The sequence below is a fragment of the Oncorhynchus tshawytscha genome, linkage group LG15 (genome assembly GCF_018296145.1).
Source record: "Oncorhynchus tshawytscha isolate Ot180627B linkage group LG15, Otsh_v2.0, whole genome shotgun sequence".
Taxonomy (NCBI): Eukaryota; Metazoa; Chordata; class Actinopteri; order Salmoniformes; family Salmonidae; genus Oncorhynchus; species Oncorhynchus tshawytscha.
In genome coordinates this window covers 606,053-627,904 of record NC_056443.1, presented here as the reverse complement: position 1 = coordinate 627,904, position 21,852 = coordinate 606,053, and the positions used below count along the sequence as shown (strand labels likewise).

General features: G+C 41.3%; 1 protein-coding gene and 1 pseudogene across 1 annotated transcript in view; both read left to right on the top strand.

Moving 5' to 3' along the window:
- Positions 1 to 2,057, top strand: part of LOC121839439 — a 2,316-nt pseudogene extending 259 nt beyond the window's left edge.
- A 486-nt stretch (positions 2,058 to 2,543) lies between these two features.
- LOC121839342 (putative protein TPRXL) overlaps positions 2,544 to 21,852 on the top strand; it is a gene marked incomplete at its 5' end in the record, with an annotated part of 42,793 nt that continues 23,484 nt past the window's right edge. Inside the window, 2 exon segments of the mRNA XM_042297787.1 lie at positions 2,544 to 2,947; positions 3,284 to 3,616. Of these exon segments, the coding sequence (XP_042153721.1) occupies positions 2,544 to 2,947; positions 3,284 to 3,616 (737 nt within the window).

The following is a 21,852-nucleotide window of genomic DNA, read 5'->3' as shown; positions in this document are numbered from 1 at the left end:
CATCATCATCTCCATCATCTCCATCACCACTGCCATCATCATCTCCATCATCATCTCCATTATCACCATCATCATCTCCATCATCTCCATCATCACTATCACCACTGCCATCATCATCTCCATCATCACCATAACCATCATCTCCATCATCATCTCCATCATCACCATCATCATCTCCATCATCATCTACATCATCTCCATCATCTCCATCAGCATCACCATCATCATCTCCATCATCACCATCATCAACTCCATCATCTCCATCATCACTATCACCACTGCCATCATCATCTCCATCATCATCTCCATCATCATTTCCACCATCACCATCATCATCTCCATCATCACCATCATCATCTCCATCACCATCACCATCATCATCTCCATCATCATCTCCATCATCACCATCATCATCTCCATCATCATCTCCATCATCATCTACATCATCTCCGTCATCTCCATCAGCATCACCATCATCATCTCCATCATCACCATCATCACCTCCATCATCACCATCATCATCTCCATCATCACCATCACCACTGCCATCATCATCTCCATCATCATCACCATCATCATCTCCATCATCACCATCATCATCTCCATCATCTCCATCACCACTGCCATCATCATCTCCACCATCATCTCCATCATCACCATCATCATCTCCATCATCTCCATCATCACTATCACCACTGCCATCATCATCTCCATCATCACCATAACCATCATCTCCATCATCATCTCCATCATCACCATCATCATCTCCATCATCATCTACATCATCTCCATCATCTCCATCAGCATCACCATCATCATCTCCATCATCACCATCATCAACTCCATCATCTCCATCATCACTATCACCACTGCCATCATCATCTCCATCATCATCTCCATCATCATTTCCACCATCACCATCATCATCTCCATCATCACCATCATCATCTCCATCATCATCACCATCATCATCTCCATCATCATCTCCATCATCACCATCATCATCTCCATCATCATCTCCATCATCATCTACATCATCTCCGTCATCTCCATCAGCATCACCATCATCATCTCCATCATCACCATCATCACCTCCATCATCACCATCATCATCTCCATCATCACCATCACCACTGCCACCATCATCTCCATCATCATCTCCATCATCACCATCATCATCTCCATCATCTCCATCATCACTATCACCACTGCCATCATCATCTCCATCATCACCATAACCATCATCATCTCCATCATCATCTCCATCATCACCATCATCATCTCCATCATCATCTACATCATCTCCATCATCTCCATCAGCATCACCATCATCATCTCCATCATCACCATCATCAACTCCATCATCTCCATCATCACTATCACCACTGCCATCATCATCTCCATCATCATCTCCATCATCATCTCCACCATCACCATCATCATCTCCATCATCACCATCATCATCTCCATCATCACCATCATCATCTCCATCATCTCCATCACCACTGCCATCATCATCTCCATCATCATCTCCATTATCACCATCATCATCTCCATCATCTCCATCATCACTATCACCACTGCCATCATCATCTCCATCATCACCATAACCATCATCATCTCCATCATCATCTCCATCATCATCTCCATCATCATCTACATCATCTCCATCATCTCCATCAGCATCACCATCATCATCTCCATCATCACCATCATCAACTCCATCATCTCCATCATCACTATCACCACTGCCATCATCATCTCCATCATCATCTCCATCATCATCTCCACCATCACCATCATCATCTCCATCATCACCATCATCATCTCCATCATCACCATCATCATCTCCATCATCTCCATCACCACTGCCATCATCATCTCCATCATCATCTCCATTATCACCATCATCATCTCCATCATCTCCATCATCACTATCACCACTGCCATCATCATCTCCATCATCACCATAACCATCATCTCCATCATCATCTCCATCATCACCATCATCATCTCCATCATCATCTACATCATCTCCATCATCTCCATCAGCATCACCATCATCATCTCCATCAACACCATCATCAACTCCATCATCTCCATCATCACTATCACCACTGCCATCATCATCTCCATCATCATCTCCATCATCATTTCCACCATCACCATCATCATCTCCATCATCACCATCATCATCTCCATCACCATCACCATCATCATCTCCATCATCATCTCCATCATCACCATCATCATCTCCATCATCATCTCCATCATCATCTACATCATCTCCATCAGCATCACCATCATCATCTCCATCATCACCATCATCACCTCCATCATCACCATCATCATCTCCATCATCACCATCACCACTGCCATCATCATCTCCATCATCATCACCATCATCATCTCCATCATCACCATCATCATCTCCATCATCTCCATCACCACTGCCATCATCATCTCCACCATCATCTCCATCATCACCATCATCATCTCCATCATCTCCATCATCACTATCACCACTGCCATCATCATCTCCATCATCACCATAACCATCATCTCCATCATCATCTCCATCATCACCATCATCATCTCCATCATCATCTACATCATCTCCATCATCTCCATCAGCATCACCATCATCATCTCCATCATCACCATCATCAACTCCATCATCTCCATCATCACTATCACCACTGCCATCATCATCTCCATCATCATCTCCACCATCACCATCATCATCTCCATCATCACCATCATCATCTCCATCATCATCACCATCGTCACCATCATCATCTCCATCATCAGCTCCATCATCACCATCATCAGCTCCATCATCATCTCCATCATCATCTACATCATCTCCGTCATCTCCATCAGCATCACCATCATCATCTCCATCATCATCTCCATCATTACCATCATCATCTCCATCATCTCCATCATCACTATCACCACTGCCATCATCACCATAACCATCATCATCTCCATCATCATCTCCATCATCACCATCATCATCTACATCATCTCCATCATCTCCATCAGCATCACCATCATCATCTCCATCATCACCATCATCAACTCCATCATCTCCATCATCACTATCACCACTGCCATCATCATCTCCATCATCATCTCCATCATCATCTCCACCATCACCATCATCTCCATCATCACCATCATCATCTCCATCATCATCACCATCGTCACCATCATCATCTCCATCATCATCTCCATCATCACCATCATCATCTCCATCATCATCTCCATCATCATCTACATCATCTCCGTCATCTCCATCAGCATCACCATCATCATCTCCATCATCACCATCATCACCTCCATCATCACCATCATCATCTCCATCATCACCATCACCACTGCCATCATCATCTCCATCATCATCTCCATCATCACCATCATCATCTCCATCATCACCATCATCATCTTCATCATCATCATCACCATCATCACCATCATCATCTCCATCATCACCATCATCATCTTCATCATCACTATCACCACTGCCATCATCATCTCCATCATCACCATCATCATCTCCATCATCACCATCATCATCTCCATCATCTCTATCATTTCCATCATCATCTCCATCATCACTATCATCTCCATCATCATCTCCATCATCACCGTCATCATCTCTATCATCATCTCCATCATCACCATCATCATTTACATCATCACCATCATCTCCATCATCATTTACATCATCTCCATCATCATCTCCATCATCTCCATCAGCTCCATCAGCATCATCATCATCATTTCCATCATCACCATCATCATCTCCATCATCTCCATCATCTCCATCATCTCCATCAGCATCACCATCATCATCTCCATCATTTCCATCATCATCTCCATCATCTCTATCATTTCCATCATCATCTCCATCATCACTATCATCTCCATCATCATCTCCATCATCACCATCATCATCTCTATCATCATCTCCATCATCACCATCATCATTTACATCATCACCATCATCTCCATCATCATTTACATCATCTCCATCATCATCATCTCCAACCTCATCTCCATCATCACCATCATCATCTCTATCATCATCTCCATCATCATCTCCATCATCACATCATCATTTCCATCATCACCATCATCATCATCTCCAACCTCATCTCCATCATCTCATCATCATCACCATCATCTCATCATCATCTCCATCATCTCCATCATGACTCGATAATTAATTTCCCATTTTCGGGTACTGTTCCATTCAAAACACACAGAGCTCCCAGATCTCTTCAGGGTCCCGGTAATTGAACTAGCATCTCCTCTCTCTCATTCATTCTCCTTCTTCCATACTGAAATCCTATCAATTTGAATAGGGCATTCTGCTTGGTTAATTGTTGAGCGATGTCAAAGTTTCTCTCGTCCCTTTTCATGTGCAAGTATTGTTCTGTGGCTGGTTAATTCATACACCGAGGGCAGGAAGGAGGTGGGGTCATTGCGTTGTGGGGTCATTGGATAGGACACTGGAAATGGGAGAGCGAGGAAGCGAGGGAGGACGTTTTTCCTCTTATCTTAAATGGGGGCCTTTACAGAGCTGGGGTTTAATATGAGCAATCATTGGATGGCACAGAATAAGTCATTGAAGAGCACCAGCTCTCATATCATCCACTGTCTACCACAACCATTCAGACAGATGATTTGTTGGAGTTCCAGAGCTATCATTTCCATCATCATCTCCATCATCTCTATCATCATTTACATCATCTCCATCATCATCATCTCCATCCTCATCTCCATCATCTCATCATCATCACCATCATCTCATCATCATCTCCATCATCTCCATCATGACTGCGTGGCCAAACACGACTCCAACACCATCATTAAGTTTGCTGATGACACAACAGTGGTAGATCACTGACAACGATGAGACAACCTATAGGGAGGAGGTCAGAGACCTGGCAGTGTGGTGCCTGGACATCAACCTCTCCCTCAATGTGAGCAAAAGAAAAGAGCTGATCGTGGCCTACTGGAAAAGGTGCACCGAACAGACACCCATTAATATCAATGGGGCTGTAGTGGAGCAGGTCAAGAGTTTCAAGTTCCATGATGTCCACATCACCAACAAACTATTGTGGTCCAAACACACCAAGACAGTCGTGAAGAAGGCACGACAACACCTTTTCCCCCTCAGGAGACTGAAAAGATTTGGCATGGGTCCTCAGATCCTCAAAAAGTTCTACAGCTGCACCATCGAGAGCATCCTGACCAGTTGCATCACCGCCTGGTATGGCAACTACTCGGCATCAGACCATTAGGCACTACAGAGGGTAGTGCGTACGGCCCAGTACACCACTGGGGCCAAGCTTCCTGCCATCCAGGACATATACAGTGGGGCAAAAAAGTATTTAGTCAGCCAGCAATTGTGCAAGTTTTCCCACTTAAAAAGATGAGAGAGGCCTGTAATTTTCATCATAGGTACACTTCAACTATGACAGACAAAATTAGAAAAAAAATCCAGAAAATCACATTGTAGGATTTTTAATATATTTATTTGCAAATTATGGTGGAAAATAAGTATTTGGTCAATAACAAAAGTTTATCTCAATACTTTGTTATATACCCTTTGTTGCCAATGACAGAGGTCAAACGTTTTCTGTAAGTCTTCACAAGGTTTTCACACACTGTTGCTGGTATTTTGGCCCATTCCTCCATGCAGATCTCCTCTAGAGCAGTGATGTTTTGGGGCTGTTGCTGGGCAACACGGACTTTCAACTCCCTCCAAAGATTTTCTATGGGGTTGAGATCTGGAGACTGGCTAGGCCACTCCAGGACCTTGAAATGCTTCTTACGAAGCCACTCCTTCGTTGCCCGGGCGGTGTGTTGGATCATTGTCATGCTGAAAGACCCAGCCAAGTTTCATCTTCAATGCCCTTGCTGATGGAAGGAGGTTTTCACTGAAAATCTCACGATACATGGCCCCATTCATTCTTTCCTTTCCACGGATCAGTCGTCCTGGTCCCTTTGCAGAAAAACAGCCCCAAAGCATGATGTTTCCACCCCCATGCTTCACAGTAGGTATGGTGTTCTTTGGATGCAACTCAGTATTCTTTGTCCTCCAAACACGACGAGTTGAGTTTTTACCAAAAAGTTCCATTTTGGTTTCATCTGACCATATGGCATTCTCCCAATCTTCTTCTGGATCATCCAAATGCTCTCTAGCAAACTTCAGACGGGTCTGGACATGTACTGGCTTAAGCAGGGGGACACGTCTGGCACTGCAGGATTTGAGTCCCTGGCGGCGTAGTGTGTTACTGATGGTAGGCTTCGTTACTTTGGTCCCAGCTCTCTGCAGGTCATTCACTAGGTCCCCCCGTGTGGTTCTGGGATTTTTGCTCACCGTTCTAGTGATCATTTTGACCCCACGGGGTGAGATCTTGCGTGGAGCCCCAGATCGAGGGAGATTATCAGTGGTCTTGTATGTCTTCCATTTCCTAATAATTGCTCCCACAGTTGATTTCTTCAAACCAAGCTGCTTACCCATTGCAGATTCAGTCTTCCCAGCCTGGTGCAGGTCTACAATTTTGTTTCTGGTGTCCTTTGACAGCTCTTTGGTCTTGGCCCTAGTGGAGTTTGAAGTGTGACTGTTTGAGGTTGTGGACAGGTGTCTTTTATACTGATAACAAGTTCAAACAGGTGCCATTAATACAGGTAACGAGTGGAGGACAGAGGAGCCTCTTAAAGAAGAAGTTACAGGTCTGTGAGAGCCAGAAATATTGCTTGTTTGTAGGTGTCCAAATACTTATTTTCCACCATAATTTGCAAATAAATTCATAAAAAATCCTACAATGTGATTTTCTGGATATTTATTTCTCATTTTGTCTGTCATAGTTGAAGTGTACCTATGATGAAAATTACAGGCCACTCTCATCTTTTTAAGTGGGAAAACTTGCACAATTGGTGGCTGACTAAATACTTTTTTGCCCCACTCTATACTAGGCGGTGTCAGAGGAAGTCCAAACAATTGTCAAAGACTCCAGTCACCCAAGTCATAGACTGTTCTCTCTGCTACCACAGGGCAAGTGGTACCAGAGTGCCAAGTCTAGGACCCAAAGGCTCCTGAACAGCTTCTACCCCCAAATCATAAGACTGCTGAACACTTAATCAAAGGCCACCCGGACTATATACATTGCCCCCCCATTTGCTTTTATTTATTATCTATGCAGTCATTTTACCCCTACCTACAGGTACAAATTACCTCACCTAACCTGTACCCCCGCACATTGACACGGTACCAGGAAGTCCAACTGACGCTTTTGTTCTCTGTAGTGTTGCATATTTAATCTGTGGTCTCTTTCTCCCCCAAATGAACTTATTTATGACAGAGTCAAGTTTAGACCAATAGTCTATAGGAGGAGGCAGTGGTAACATGGAACTAATAAAATTGATATGAGTGAGGACATTCAATTTAATAATTGAGATTCTAGCATGCAAAGAAGTGGGCATAGCAGACCATATTTTGATGTCTTTTTTTATTTTCTCCAGGTTTCTAAGTAGTTCTTCCTGTCAGTAGTATGAATAGAGTGGAATATGGTAATGCCTAAGTAGGTGGTTCAATTCTTCACTGGGATCATGGGTGGTAGTTGCACGCTTCCCATAGCTGAGTTAAGAGCTGATTCAGACCAGTTGATCTTGTAACCAGACCATGAGCTGAACACTGTGAAAATAGACATAAGTACATCCTGGTTGTATGGTAAATGGTAAATGGATTAGAATGGGTAGTACCTGTAGATATTATAAAAGAAGGATTCACATTCATTGTGCGGATAATATGTATAAATCTAGCCCCAATACCAAAATGTTCAAGAACAAGCCATACATATTCCCAGCTACTGTAATGGGTTCATTCTGGTCTTTGGTACTGTAGTATCTTTGTGTTAGCTACTGTACTGGGTTCATTCTGGTCTTTTGTACTGTAGTGTCTTTGTGTTAGGTACTGTACTGGGTTGATTCTGGTCACTGGTACTGTAGTATCGTTGTGTTAGCTACTGTACTGGGTTCATTCTGGTCTCTGGTACTGTAGTATCTTTGTGTTAACTACTGTACTGGGTTCATTCTGGTCTTTGGTACTGTAGTATCTTTGTGTTAGTTACTGTACTGGGTTCATTCTGGTCTTTGGTATGGTAGTGTCTTTGTGTTAGCTACTGTACTGGGTTCATTCTGGTCTTTGGTACTTTAGTGTCTTTGTGTTAGCTACTGTACTGGGTTCATTCTTGTCTTTGGTACTGTAGTATCTTTGTGTTAGCTACTGTACTGGGTTCATTCTAGTCTTTGGTACTGTGGTGTCTTTGTGTTAGCTATTGTACTGGGTTCATTCTGGTCTTTGGTACTGTAGTGTCTTTGTGTTAGCTACTGTACTGGGTTCATTCTGGTCTTTGGTACTGTAGTGTCTTTGTGTTAGCTACTGTACTGGGTTCATTCTTGTCTTTGGTACTGTAGTATCTTTGTGTTAGCTACTGTACTGGGTTCATTCTGGTCTTTGGTACTGTAGTATCATTGTATTAGCTACTGTACTGGGTTCATTCTGGTCTTTGGTACTGTATTATCTTTGTGGTAGCTACTGTACTGGGTTCATTCTGGTCACGTAAAAAAACAAAAAACTGCATAGTTTCCTAGGAACGCGAAGCGAGGCGGCCATCTCTGCCGGCGCCGGAAGTACAATGGTAGGCTTGGTGGTAGGCTTGATTACCAACAACGACGAGACGGCCTACAGGGAGGAGGTGAGGGCCCTCGGAGTGTGGTGTCAGGAAAATAACCTCACACTCAACGTCAACAAAACTAAGGAGATGATTGTGGACTTCAGGAAACAGCAGAGGGAACACCCCCCCATCCACATCGATGGAACAGTAGTGGAGAGGGTAGCAAGTTTTAAGTTCCTCGGCATACACATCACAGACAAACTGAATTGGTCCACTCACACAGACAGCATCGTGAGGAAGGCGCAGCAGCGCCTCTTCAACCTCAGGAGGCTGAAGAAATTTGGCTTGTCACCAAAAGCACTCACAAACTTCTACAGATGCACAATCGAGAGCATCCTGGCGGGCTGTATCACCGCCTGGTATGGCAACTGCACCGCCCTCAACCGTAAGGCTCTCCAGAGGGTAGTGAGGTCTGCACAACGCATCACCGGGGGCAAACTACCTGCCCTCCAGGACACCTACACCACCCGATGCTACAGGAAGGCCATAAAGATCATCAAGGACATCAACCACCCGAGCCACTGCCTGTTCACCCCGCTGCCATCCAGAAGGCGAGGTCAGTACAGGTGCATCAAAGCTGGGACCGAGAGACTGAAAAACAGCTTCTATCTCAAGGCCATCAGACTGTTAAACAGCCACCACTAACATTGAGTGGCTACTGCCAACACACTGTCAATGACACTGACTCTACTCCAGCCACTTTAATCATGGGAATCGATGGGAAATGATGTAAATATATCACTAGCCACTTTAAACAATGCTACCTTATATAATGTTACTTACCCTACATTGTTCATCTCATATGCATACGTTGATACTGTACTCTATATCATCGACTGCATCCTTATGTAATACATGTATCACTAGCCACTTTAACTATGCCACTTGGTTTACATACTTATCTCATATGTATATACTGTACTCGATATCATCTACTGTATCTTGCCTATGCTGCTCTGTACCATCACTCATTCATATATCCTTATGTACATATTCTTTATCCCCTTACACTGTGTATGATAGTAGTTTTTTTTGGAATTGTTAGTTAGATTACTTGCTCGTTATTACTGCATTGTCGGAACTAGAAGCACAAGCATTTCGCTACACTCTCATTAACATCTGCTAACCATGTGTATGTGACAAATAAAATTTGATTTGATTTGATTTGATTTGATTTTTGATTTGTCTTTGGTACTGTAGTATCTTTGTGTCAGCTACTGTACTGGGTTCATTCTGGTCTTTGGTACTGTAGTGTCTTTGTGTTAGCTACTGTACTGGGTTCATTCTGGTCTTCGGTACTGTAGTATCTTTGTGTCAGCTACTGTACGGGGTTCATTCTGGTCTTTGGTACTGTAGTATATCATTGTGTTAGCTACTGTACTGGGTTCATTCTGGTCTTTGGTACTGTAGTGTCTTTGTGTTAGCTACTGTACTGGGTTCATTCTGGTCTTTGGTACTGTAGTGTCTTTGTGTTAGCTACTGTACTGGGTTCATTCTTGTCTTTGGTACTGTAGTATCTTTGTGTTAGCTACTGTACTGGGTTCATTCTGGTCTTTGGTACTGTAGTATCATTGTATTAGCTACTGTACTGGGTTCATTCTGGTCTTTGGTACTGTATTATCTTTGTGGTAGCTACTGTACTGGGTTCATTCTGGTCTTTGGTACTGTAGTATCTTTGTGTTAGCTACTGTACTGGGTTCATTCTGGTCTTTGGTACTGTAGTATCTTTCTGTTAGCTACTGTACTGGGTTCATTCTGGTCTTTGGTACTGTAGTGTCTTTGTGTTAGCTACTGTACTGGGTTCATTCTGGTCTTCGGTACTGTAGTATCTTTGTGTCAGCTACTGTACGGGGTTCATTCTGGTCTTTGGTACTGTAGTATCTTTGTGCTAGCTACTGTTCTGGGTTCGTTCTGGTCTTTGGTACTGTAGTGTCTTTGTGTTAGCTACTGTACTGGGTTCATTCTGGTCTTTGGTACTGTAGTATCTTTGTGTAAGCTACTGTACTGGGTTCATTCTGGTCTTCGGTACTGTAGTATGTTTGTGTTAGCTACTACGCGGGGTTCATTCTGGTCTTTGGTAATGTAGTGTCTTTGTGTTAGCTACTGTACTGGGTTCATTCTGGTCTTTGGTACTGTAGTATATCATTGTGTTAGCTACTGTACTGGGTTCATTCTGGTCTTTGGTACTGTAGTGTCTTTGTGTTAGCTACTGTACTGGTTCATTCTGGTCTTTGGTACTGTAGTATCTTTTTATTAGCTCCTGTACTGGGTTCATTCTGATCTTTGGTAATGTAGTGTCTTTGTGTTAGCTACTGTACTGGGTTCATTCTGGTCTTTGGTACAGTAGTATCTTTGTGTTAGCTACTGTACTGGGTTCATTCTGGTCTTTGGTACTGTAGTATCTTTCTGTTAGCTACTGTACTGGGTTCATTCTGGTCTTTGGTACTGTAGTGTCTTTGTGTTAGCTATTGTACTGGGTTCATTCTGGCCTTCGGTACTGTAGTATCTTTGTGTTAGCTACTATGCAGGGTTCATTCTGGTCTTTGGTAATGTAGTGTCTTTGTGTTAGCTACTGTACTGGGTTCATTCTGGTATTTGGTACTGTAGTATCTTTGTGTTACCTACTGTACTGGGTTCATTCTGGTCTTTGGTACAGTAGTATATCTTTGTGTTAGCTACTGTACTGGGTTCATTCTGGTCTTTGGTACTGTAGTATCTTTGTGTAAGCTACTGTACTGGGTTCATTCTTGTCTTTGGTACTGTAGTATATCTTTGTGTTAGCTACTGTACTGGGTTCATTCTGGTCTTTGGTACTGTAGTATCTTTGTGTAAGCTACTGTACTGGGTTCATTCTGGTCTTTGGTACTGTAGTATATCTTTGTGTTAACTACTGTACTGGGTTCATTCTGGTCTTTGGTAGTGTAGTGTCTTTGTGTTAGCTACTGTACTGGGTTCATTCTGGTCTTTGGTACAGTAGTATCTTTGTGTTAGCTACTGTACTGGGTTCATTCTGGTATTTGGTACTGTAGTATCTTTCTGTTAGCTACTGTACTGGGTTCATTCTGGTCTTTGGTACTGTAGTGTCTTTGTGTTAGCTACTGTACTGGGTTCATTCTGGTCTTTGGTACTGTAGTATATCTTTGTGTTAGCTACTGTACTGGGTTCATTCTGGTCTTTGGTACGGTAGTATCTTTGTGTAAGCTACTGTACTGGGTTCATTCTGATCTTTGGTACTGTAGTATCTTTGTGTTAGCTACTGTACTGGGTTCATTCTGGTCTTTGGTACTGTAGTGTCTTTGTGTTAGCTACTGTACTGGGTTCATTCTGGTCTTTGGTACAGTAGTATATCTTTGTGTTAGCTACTGTACTGGGTTCATTCTGGTCTTTGGTACTGTAGTGTCTTTGTGTTAGCTACTGTACTGGGTTCATTCTGGTCTTTGGTACAGTAGTATATCTTTGTGTTAGCTACTGTACTGGGTTCATTCTTGTCTTTGGTACTGTAGTATCTTTGTGTTAGCTACTGTACTGGGTTCATTCTGGTCTTTGGTACTGTGGTGTCTTTGTGTTAGCTATTGTACTGGGTTCATTCTGGTCTTTGGTACTGTAGTGTCTTTGTGTTAGCTACTGTACTGGGTTCATTCTGGTCTTTGGTACTGTAGTATCATTGTATTAGCTACTGTACTGGGTTCATTCTGGTCTTTGGTACTGTATTATCTTTGTGGTAGCTACTGTACTGGGTTCATTCTGGTCTTTGGTACTGTAGTATCTTTGTGTTAGCTACTGTACTGGGTTCATTCTGGTCTTTGGTACTGTAGTATCTTTCTGTTAGCTACTGTACTGGGTTCATTCTGGTCTTTGGTACTGTAGTGTCTTTGTGTTAGCTACTGTACTGGGTTCATTCTGGTCTTCGGTACTGTAGTATCTTTGTGTCAGCTACTGTACGGGGTTCATTCTGGTCTTTGGTATTGTAGTATCTTTGTGCTAGCTACTGTTCTGGGTTCGTTCTGGTCTTTGGTACTGTAGTGTCTTTGTGTTAGCTACTGTACTGGGTTCATTCTGGTCTTTGGTACTGTAGTATCTTTGTGTAAGCTACTGTACTGGGTTCATTCTGGTCTTCGGTACTGTAGTATGTTTGTGTTAGCTACTACGCGGGGTTCATTCTGGTCTTTGGTACTGTAGTGTCTTTGTGTTAGCTACTGTACTGGGTTCATTCTGGTCTTTGGTTCTGTAGTATCTTTGTGTTAGCTACTGTACTTGGTTCATTCTGGTCTTTGGTACTGTAGTGTCTTTGTGTTAGCTACTGTACTGGGTTCATTCTGGTCTTTGGTACTGTAGTGTCTTTGTGTTAGCTACTGTACTGGGTTCATTCTGGTCTTTGGTACTGTAGTATCATTCTGTTAGCTACTGTACTGGGTTCATTCTGGTCTTTGGTACTGTAGTATCTTTGTGCTAGCTACTGTTCTGGGTTCATTCTGGTCTTTGGTACTGTAGTGTCTTTGTGTAAGCTACTGTACTGGGTTCATTCTGGTCTTTGGTACTGTAGTATCTTTGTGTTATCTACTGTACTGGGTTCATTCTGGTCTTTGGTACTGTAGTATCTTTGTGTTAGTTACTGTACTGGGTTCATTCTGGTCTTTGGTATGGTAGTGTCTTTGTGTTAGCTACTGTACTGGGTTCATTCTGGTCTTTGGTACTGTAGTGTCTTTGTGTTAGCTACTGTACTGGGTTCATTCTGATCTTTGGTACTGTAGTATCTTTGTGTTAGCTACTGTACTGGGTTCATTCTGGTCTTTGGTACTGATGTGTCTTTGTGTTAGCTACTGTACTGGGTTCATTCTGGTCTTTGGTACTGTAGTGTCTTTGTGTTAGCTACTGTACTGGGTTCATTCTGGTCTTTGGTACTGTTGTGTCTTTGTGTTAGCTACTGTACTGGGTTCATTCTGGTCTTTGGTACTGTAGTGTCTTTGTGTTAGCTACTGTACTGGGTTCATTCTGGTCTTTGGTACTGTAGTGTCTTTGTGTTAGCTACTGTACTGGGTTCATTCTGATCTTTGGTACTGTAGTGCCTTTGTGTTTGCTACTGTACTGGGTTCATTGTGGCTTTTTTTCTAATTTGCTTTCTCTCTCTTTATTCATTCCCCTTTGTCCTGAGTCTCCTGATTCATTCTTCTGGGATGTGTGTGTGTGCTCAGAAAGGGGTTTGTTTTGTGTGCGCGTGTGCGTGCTCAGAAATGGGTTTGTTTTGTTTGTTGTGTGTGTGTGTGTGTGTGTGTGTGTGTGTGTGTGTGTGTGTGTGTGTGTGTGTGTGTGTGTGTGTGTGTGTGTGTGTGTGTGTGTGTGTTTGTGTGTGTGTGTGTGTGTTTGTTTGTATTTGTGGGAAAGACATTGTTGAGTGGGAGTTGGATATGATCACATTTATATTCCATGCAGGTTTGTGTGTATGCGTGTGTGTTTTTTATTTCTTTCCTATATTGATTTTTATTTTTCATTTTTTACCACACTCCCCTGAGACAGAGAGAATGAGAAAGGGAGAGGCAGAGAGAGAGAGAGAAAGAGAAAGAAAGAAAATGAGTAAGAGAGATAGAAAGAAAAAATGAGTGAGAGAGATAGATAGATAGAAAGAAAATGAGAGAGAGAGATAGATAGATGAAAGATAGATAGAGAGAGAGAGAGAGAGAGAGAGATGCATTACGGAGTGTGTGTACGCGCTTTTGTGTGTGTGAATGTGAGCGAGAAGCACTCGTGTGGCATACACACCGGCGCTTTGACATCACATCTGAATAATAACAAGCCGGGGAGGCCATTTAAATCATAAAAGCCTCACTGTGGTATTGTTTGCCTCCAGGTGTCAGCGTGGCCGACCCTGTTCAAGTTAGACGCGGCAACATTAAGTGCATTAAAAGAATATTAAATATTAACATTATCTGTGTGGATACAGGGTCTTTTTTTCTCTCTCTCCCACTGCTCTCTCTCTGTCTCTCTGTCTCTCTCTCTCTCCACTGCTCTGTCTCTGTCTCTCTCCCACCGCTCTCTCTCTCTGTCTTTCTGTCTGTCTCTCTCTCTCTCTCTCTCTCCACTGCTCTGTCTCTCTCTCTCTCTCACTCCACTACTCTCTTTGTCCTACTCCTCTCGTATGTTTCTCTTTTCTATTTCTCTCTCTCTATTTCTCTCTCTCTTTGATGTCTTTATTTCTCTCTCGCTCTCTCCCTGTCTGTCTTTCTTTCTGTCAGTCTGTCTTGTCTGTCTGTCTCTCTCCCTGTCTTTCTGTCTGTCTGTCTTGTCTGTCTCTCTCTCTCCCCCATCTCTCTCCCCCATCTCTCTCTCATGGAAGAAGGGGATAAAACAAGGGCCATATAAAACGTGTGAAGCGCGTGGGCATGTTCTTATTTACTAGCGTGTCTCTCCAGACGGCCCCTCTGTCTCAGAATTCAATCTCATCCTGTTGAGGGAAGCGTGGCAGTGTACTGTATCCTAGCAGGCACCGCTGAATACATTCCAACTGGAAAACACAGGGATCCCACATGTCCACGGTAGTTCTTTTATTTTTGACTGAGTGAAATCTCAAGTTTTGTCGCCGCCGGCCATAGCGGTGTCATGTTCAGTTCAGTTTCCTGAATATAAACGCTGACGCACCACGGACAGCTTAGTAACGCATTAATAAAGGAATCACCTTGACTCAAACACTCATGTGTCATCATATAACAGGAGACCGGTGAGCGCATCCATTGTGGTGGGCATTGCAAGGTTTTGTGGGCGATGAAGAGAGGAAGAGCGGGAGGGAGGAAGAAGATGAGACAAACTGTTCTCTGTGCACTTTCCTCAGGTAATAGAGGAGCTAGTGTTGGAATCAAAAGAGAGGACAGGTCACTCTGTACTCCACAGATACAGTCTCCCTGGCAACAAGTAATATGTTTCTGATTTGCGTGGGTCCTCCAGTGGCATGCTTGGAGAGAGAGAGTGGGAGAGACAAAGAGAGAGAGAGAGAGAGAGAGAGAGAGGGGGAGAGACAAAGACAGAGAGAAAGAGATCATGAAATAGAGAGACACATGAGAGGAAAATAAACACAGTCTGAAAACAAAAGAGAAAAAGAGAGGTACACCTACAGCTCTTCTCTTGGCAGTAGTACTGTAGACTACTTTATCACTGACCTCAACCCAAATAGAAATTCCATCTAGACACCACTGCCCTAGAGCAACAACAAAAAAACGATACATACCTCGGCCTAAACATCAGCTCCACAGGTTACTTCCACATAGCTCTGAACGATCTGAGAGACAAGGCAAGAAGGGCTTTTTACCATCACAAGGAACATAAAATTCGACATACCAATTAGGATACGGCAAAAAAAATTGAATCAGTTATAGAACCCATTGCCCTTTATGTTTGTGAGGTCTGGGCTCCGCTCATCAACCAAGAATTCACAAATGGGACAAACACCAAATTAAGACTCTGCATGCAGAATTCTACAAAAATATCCTCTGTGTACAACATATAACACCAAATAATGCATGCAGATTTTGATAAACTACCATATCTACTGGGTGAAATACCACAGTGTGCCATCACAGCAGCAAGATGTTTAACCTGTTGCCGCAAGAAAAGGGCAACCAGTGAAGAATAAACACCATTGTAAATACCACCCATATTTATTTATTTTCCCTTTTGTACTTTAACTCTTTGCATATAATATGACAGTTTAAGGGCTCCCGAGTGGCGCAGCAATCTAAGGCACTGCTTATCAATGCTAGAGGAATCACTACAGACCCTGGTTAAATTCCAGGCTGTATCAAAACTGGTTGTTTGTGGGTGTCCCATAGCGCACAATTGGCCCAGCGTCATTTGGGTTGAGTAGGCCATCATTGTAAAACAGAATTGTTCTTAACTGACTTCCCTAGTTGAATAAATAAAACATTTGAAATGCCTTTATTATTTTGGATCTTTTGTGTGTGTATTGTTTACTGTCGCCGGAAGCTCTGGACTGGGAACTGTCGCCGGAAGCTCTGGACTGGGAACTGTCGCCGGAAGCTGTGGACTGGGAACTGTCGCCGGAAGCTCTGGACTGGGAACTGTCGCAGGAAGCTCTGGACTGGGAACTGTCGCAGGAAGCTCTGGACTGGGAACTGTCGCCGGAAGCTCTGGACTGGGAACTGTCGCAGGAAGCTCTGGACTGGGAACTGTCGCCGGAAGCTCTGGACTGGGAACTGTCGCAGGAAGCTCTGGACTGGGAACTGTCGCAGGAAGCTCTGGACTGGGAACTGTCGCCGGAAGCTCTGGACTGGGAACTGTCGCAGGAAGCTCTGGACTGGGAACTGTCGCCGGAAGCTCTGGACTGGGAACTGTCGCAGGAAGCTCTGGACTGGGAACTGTCGCCGGAAGCTCTGGACTGTGGAAGCGCACTGGAGGCCTGATGCGTGGGACCGGTACAATTGGCACCGGGCTGATGACACGCACCTCAGGGCAAGTGCGGGTAAGAGGCACAGGACGTACTGGACTGTGGATGCTCACTGGAGACCAGTAACATACATAATACCCAACCAGTAACATACATAATACCCAACCAGTAACATACATAATACCCAACCAGTAACATACATAATACCCAACCAGTAACATACATAATACCCAACCACAATAACATACATAATACCCAACCACAGTAACATACATAATACCCAACCAGTAACATACATAATACCCAACCACAATAATATACATAATACCCAACCACAATAACATACATAATACCCAACCAGAATAACATACATAATACCCAACCACAATAACATACATAATACCCTACCACGATAACATACATAATACCCAACCACAAAAACATACATAATACCCAACCAGTAACATATATAATACCCTACCACAATAACATACATAATACCCAACCAGTAACATACATAATACCCAACCACAATAACATACATAATACCCAACCACAATAACATACATAACACCCAACCACAATAACATACATAATACCCAACCACAATAACATACATAATACCCAACCACAATAACATACATAATACCCAACCAGTAACATACATAATACCCAACCAGTAACATACATAATACCCAACCACAATAACATACATAATACCCAACCAGTAACATACATAATACCCAACCACAATAACATACATAATACCCAACCACAATAACATACATAATACCCAACCAATAACATACATAATACCCAACCAGTAACATACATAATACCCAACCACAATAACATCTATAATAACCAACCACAATAACATACATAATACCCAACCAGTAACATACATAATACCCAACCACAATAACATACATAATACCCAACCACAATAACATACATAATACCCAACCACAATAACATACATAATACCCAACCAGTAACATACATAATACCCAACCACAATAACATACATAATACCCAACCACAATAACATACATAATACCCAACCACAATAACATACATAATACCCAACCAGTAACATACATAATACCCAACCACAATAACATACATAATACCCAACCACAATAACATACATAATACCCAACCACAATAACATACATAATACCCAACCAGTAACATACATAATACCCAACCACAATAACATACATAATACCCAACCAGTAACATACATAATACCCAACCAGTAACATACATAATACCCAACCACAATAACACACATAATACCCAACCAGTAACATACATAATACCCAACCACAATAACACACATAATACCCAACCAGTAACATACATAATACCCTACCACAATAACATACATAATACCCAACCAGTAACATACATAATACCCAACCAGTAACATACATAATACCCAACCAGTAACATACATAATACCCAACCAGTAACATACATAATACCCAAACAGTAACATATAAAATACACAACCACAATAACATACATAATACCCAACCAGTAACATACATAATACCCAACCACAATAACATAATACCCAACCACAATAACATACATAATACCCAACCACAATAACATACATAATACCCAACCACAATAACATACATAATACCCAACCACAATAACATACATAATACCCAACCACAATAACATACATAATACCCAACCACAATAACATACATAATACCCAACCACAATAACATACATAATACCCAACCACAATAACATACATAATACCCAACCACAATAACATACATAATACCCAACCACAATAACATACATCATACCCAACCAGTAACATACATAATACCCAACCACAATAACATACATAATACCCAACCAGTAACATACATAATACCCAACCAGTAACATACATAATACCCAACCACAATAACATACATAATACCCAACCAGTAACATACATAATACCCAACCAGTAACATACATAATACCCAACCACAATAACACACATAATACCCAACCAGTAACATACATAATACCCTACCACAATAACATACATAATACCCAACCAGTAACATACATAATACCCAACCAGTAAATACATATTACCCAACCAGTAACATACATAATACCCAACCACAATAACACACAAAATACCCAACCAGTAACATACATAATACCCTACCACAATAACATACATGATACCCAACCAGTAACATACATAATACCCAACCAGTAACATACATAATACCCTACCACAATAACAAACATAATACCCAACCACTAACATACATAGTACCCAACCAGTAACATACATAATACCCAACCACAATAACACACATAATACCCAACCAGTAACATACATAATACCCAACCACAATAACATACATAATACCCAACCAGTAACATACATAATACCCAACCACAATAACATACATAATACCCAACCACAATAACATACATAATACCCAACCAGTAACATACATAATACCCAACCACAATAACATACATAATACCCAACCAGTAACATACATAATACCCAACCACAATAACATACATAATACCCAACCAGTAACATACATAATACCCAACCAGTAACATACATAATACCCAACCACAATAACATACATAATACCCAACCAGTAACATACATAATACCCAACCAGTAACATACATAATACCCAACCACAATAACACACATAATACCCAACCAGTAACATACATAATACCCAACCACAATAACATACATAATACCCAACCAGTAACATACATAATACCCAACCACAATAACATACATAATACCCAACCAGTAACATACATAATACCCAACCAGTAACATACATAATACCCAACCACAATAACATACATAATACCCAACCAGTAACATACATAATACCCAACCAGTAACATACATAATACCCAACCACAATAACATACATAATACCCAACCAGTAACATACATAATACCCAACCAGTAACATACATAATACCCAACCAGTAACATACATAATACCCAACCAGTAAATACATATTACCCAACCAGTAACATACATAATACCCAACCACAATAACACACAAAATACCCAACCAGTAACATACATAATACCCTACCACAATAACATACATGATACCCAACCAGTAACATACATAATACCCAACCAGTAACATACATAATACCCTACCACAATAACAAACATAATACCCAACCATAACATACATAATACCCAACCAGTAACATACATAATACCCAACACAATAACACACATAATACCCAACCAGTAACATACATAATACCCAACCACAATAACATACATAATACCTAACCACAATAACATACATAATACCCAACCACAATAACATACAGAATAACCAACCACAATAACAAACATAATACCCAACCAGTAACATACATAATACCCTACCACAATAACATACATAATACCCAACCAGTAACAAACATAATACCCAACCAGTAACATACATAATACCCAACCACAATAACATACATAATACCCAACCAGTAACATACATAATACCCAACCACAATAACATACATAATACCCAACCAGTAACATACATAATACCCAACCACAATAACATACATAATACCCAACCAGTAACATACATAATACCCAACCAGTAACATACATAATACCCAACCAGTAACCCAACACAATAACATACATAATACCCAACCAGTAACATACATAATACCCAACCACAATAACATACATAATACCCAACCACAATAACATACATAATACCCAACCAGTAACATACATAATACCCAACCAGTAACATACATAATACCCTACCACAATAACAAACATAATACCCAACCACTAACATACATAATACCCAACCAGTAACATACATAATACCCAACCACAATAACACACATAATACCCAACCAGTAACATACATAATACCCTACCACAATAACATACATAATACCCAACCAGTAACATACATAATACCCAACCACAATAACATACATAATACCCAACCAGTAACATACATAATACCCAACCAGTAACATACATAATACACAACCACAATAACATACATAATACCCAACCAGTAACATACATAATACCCAACCACAATAACACACATAATACCCAACCACAATAACATACATAATACCCAACCACAATAACATACATAATACCCAACCACAATAACATACATAATACCCAACCAGTAACATATATAATACCCAACCACAATAACATACATAATACCCAACCACAATAACATACATAATACCCAACCACAATAACATACATAATACCCAACCACAATAACATACATAATACCCAACCACAATAACATACATAATACCCAACCACAATAACATACATAATACCCAACCAGTAACATACATAATACCCAACACAATAACATACATAATAATACCAACAGTAACATACATAATACCCAACCAGTAACATACATAATACCCAACCACAATAACATACATAATACCCAACCAGTAACATACATAATACCCAACCACAATAACATACATAATACCCAACCACAATAACCACATAATACCCAACATAACATACATAATACCCAACCAATAACATACATAATACCCAACCAGTAAATACATAATACCCAACCAGTAAATACATAATACCCAACCAGTAACATACATAATACCCAACCACAATAACATACAATACCCAA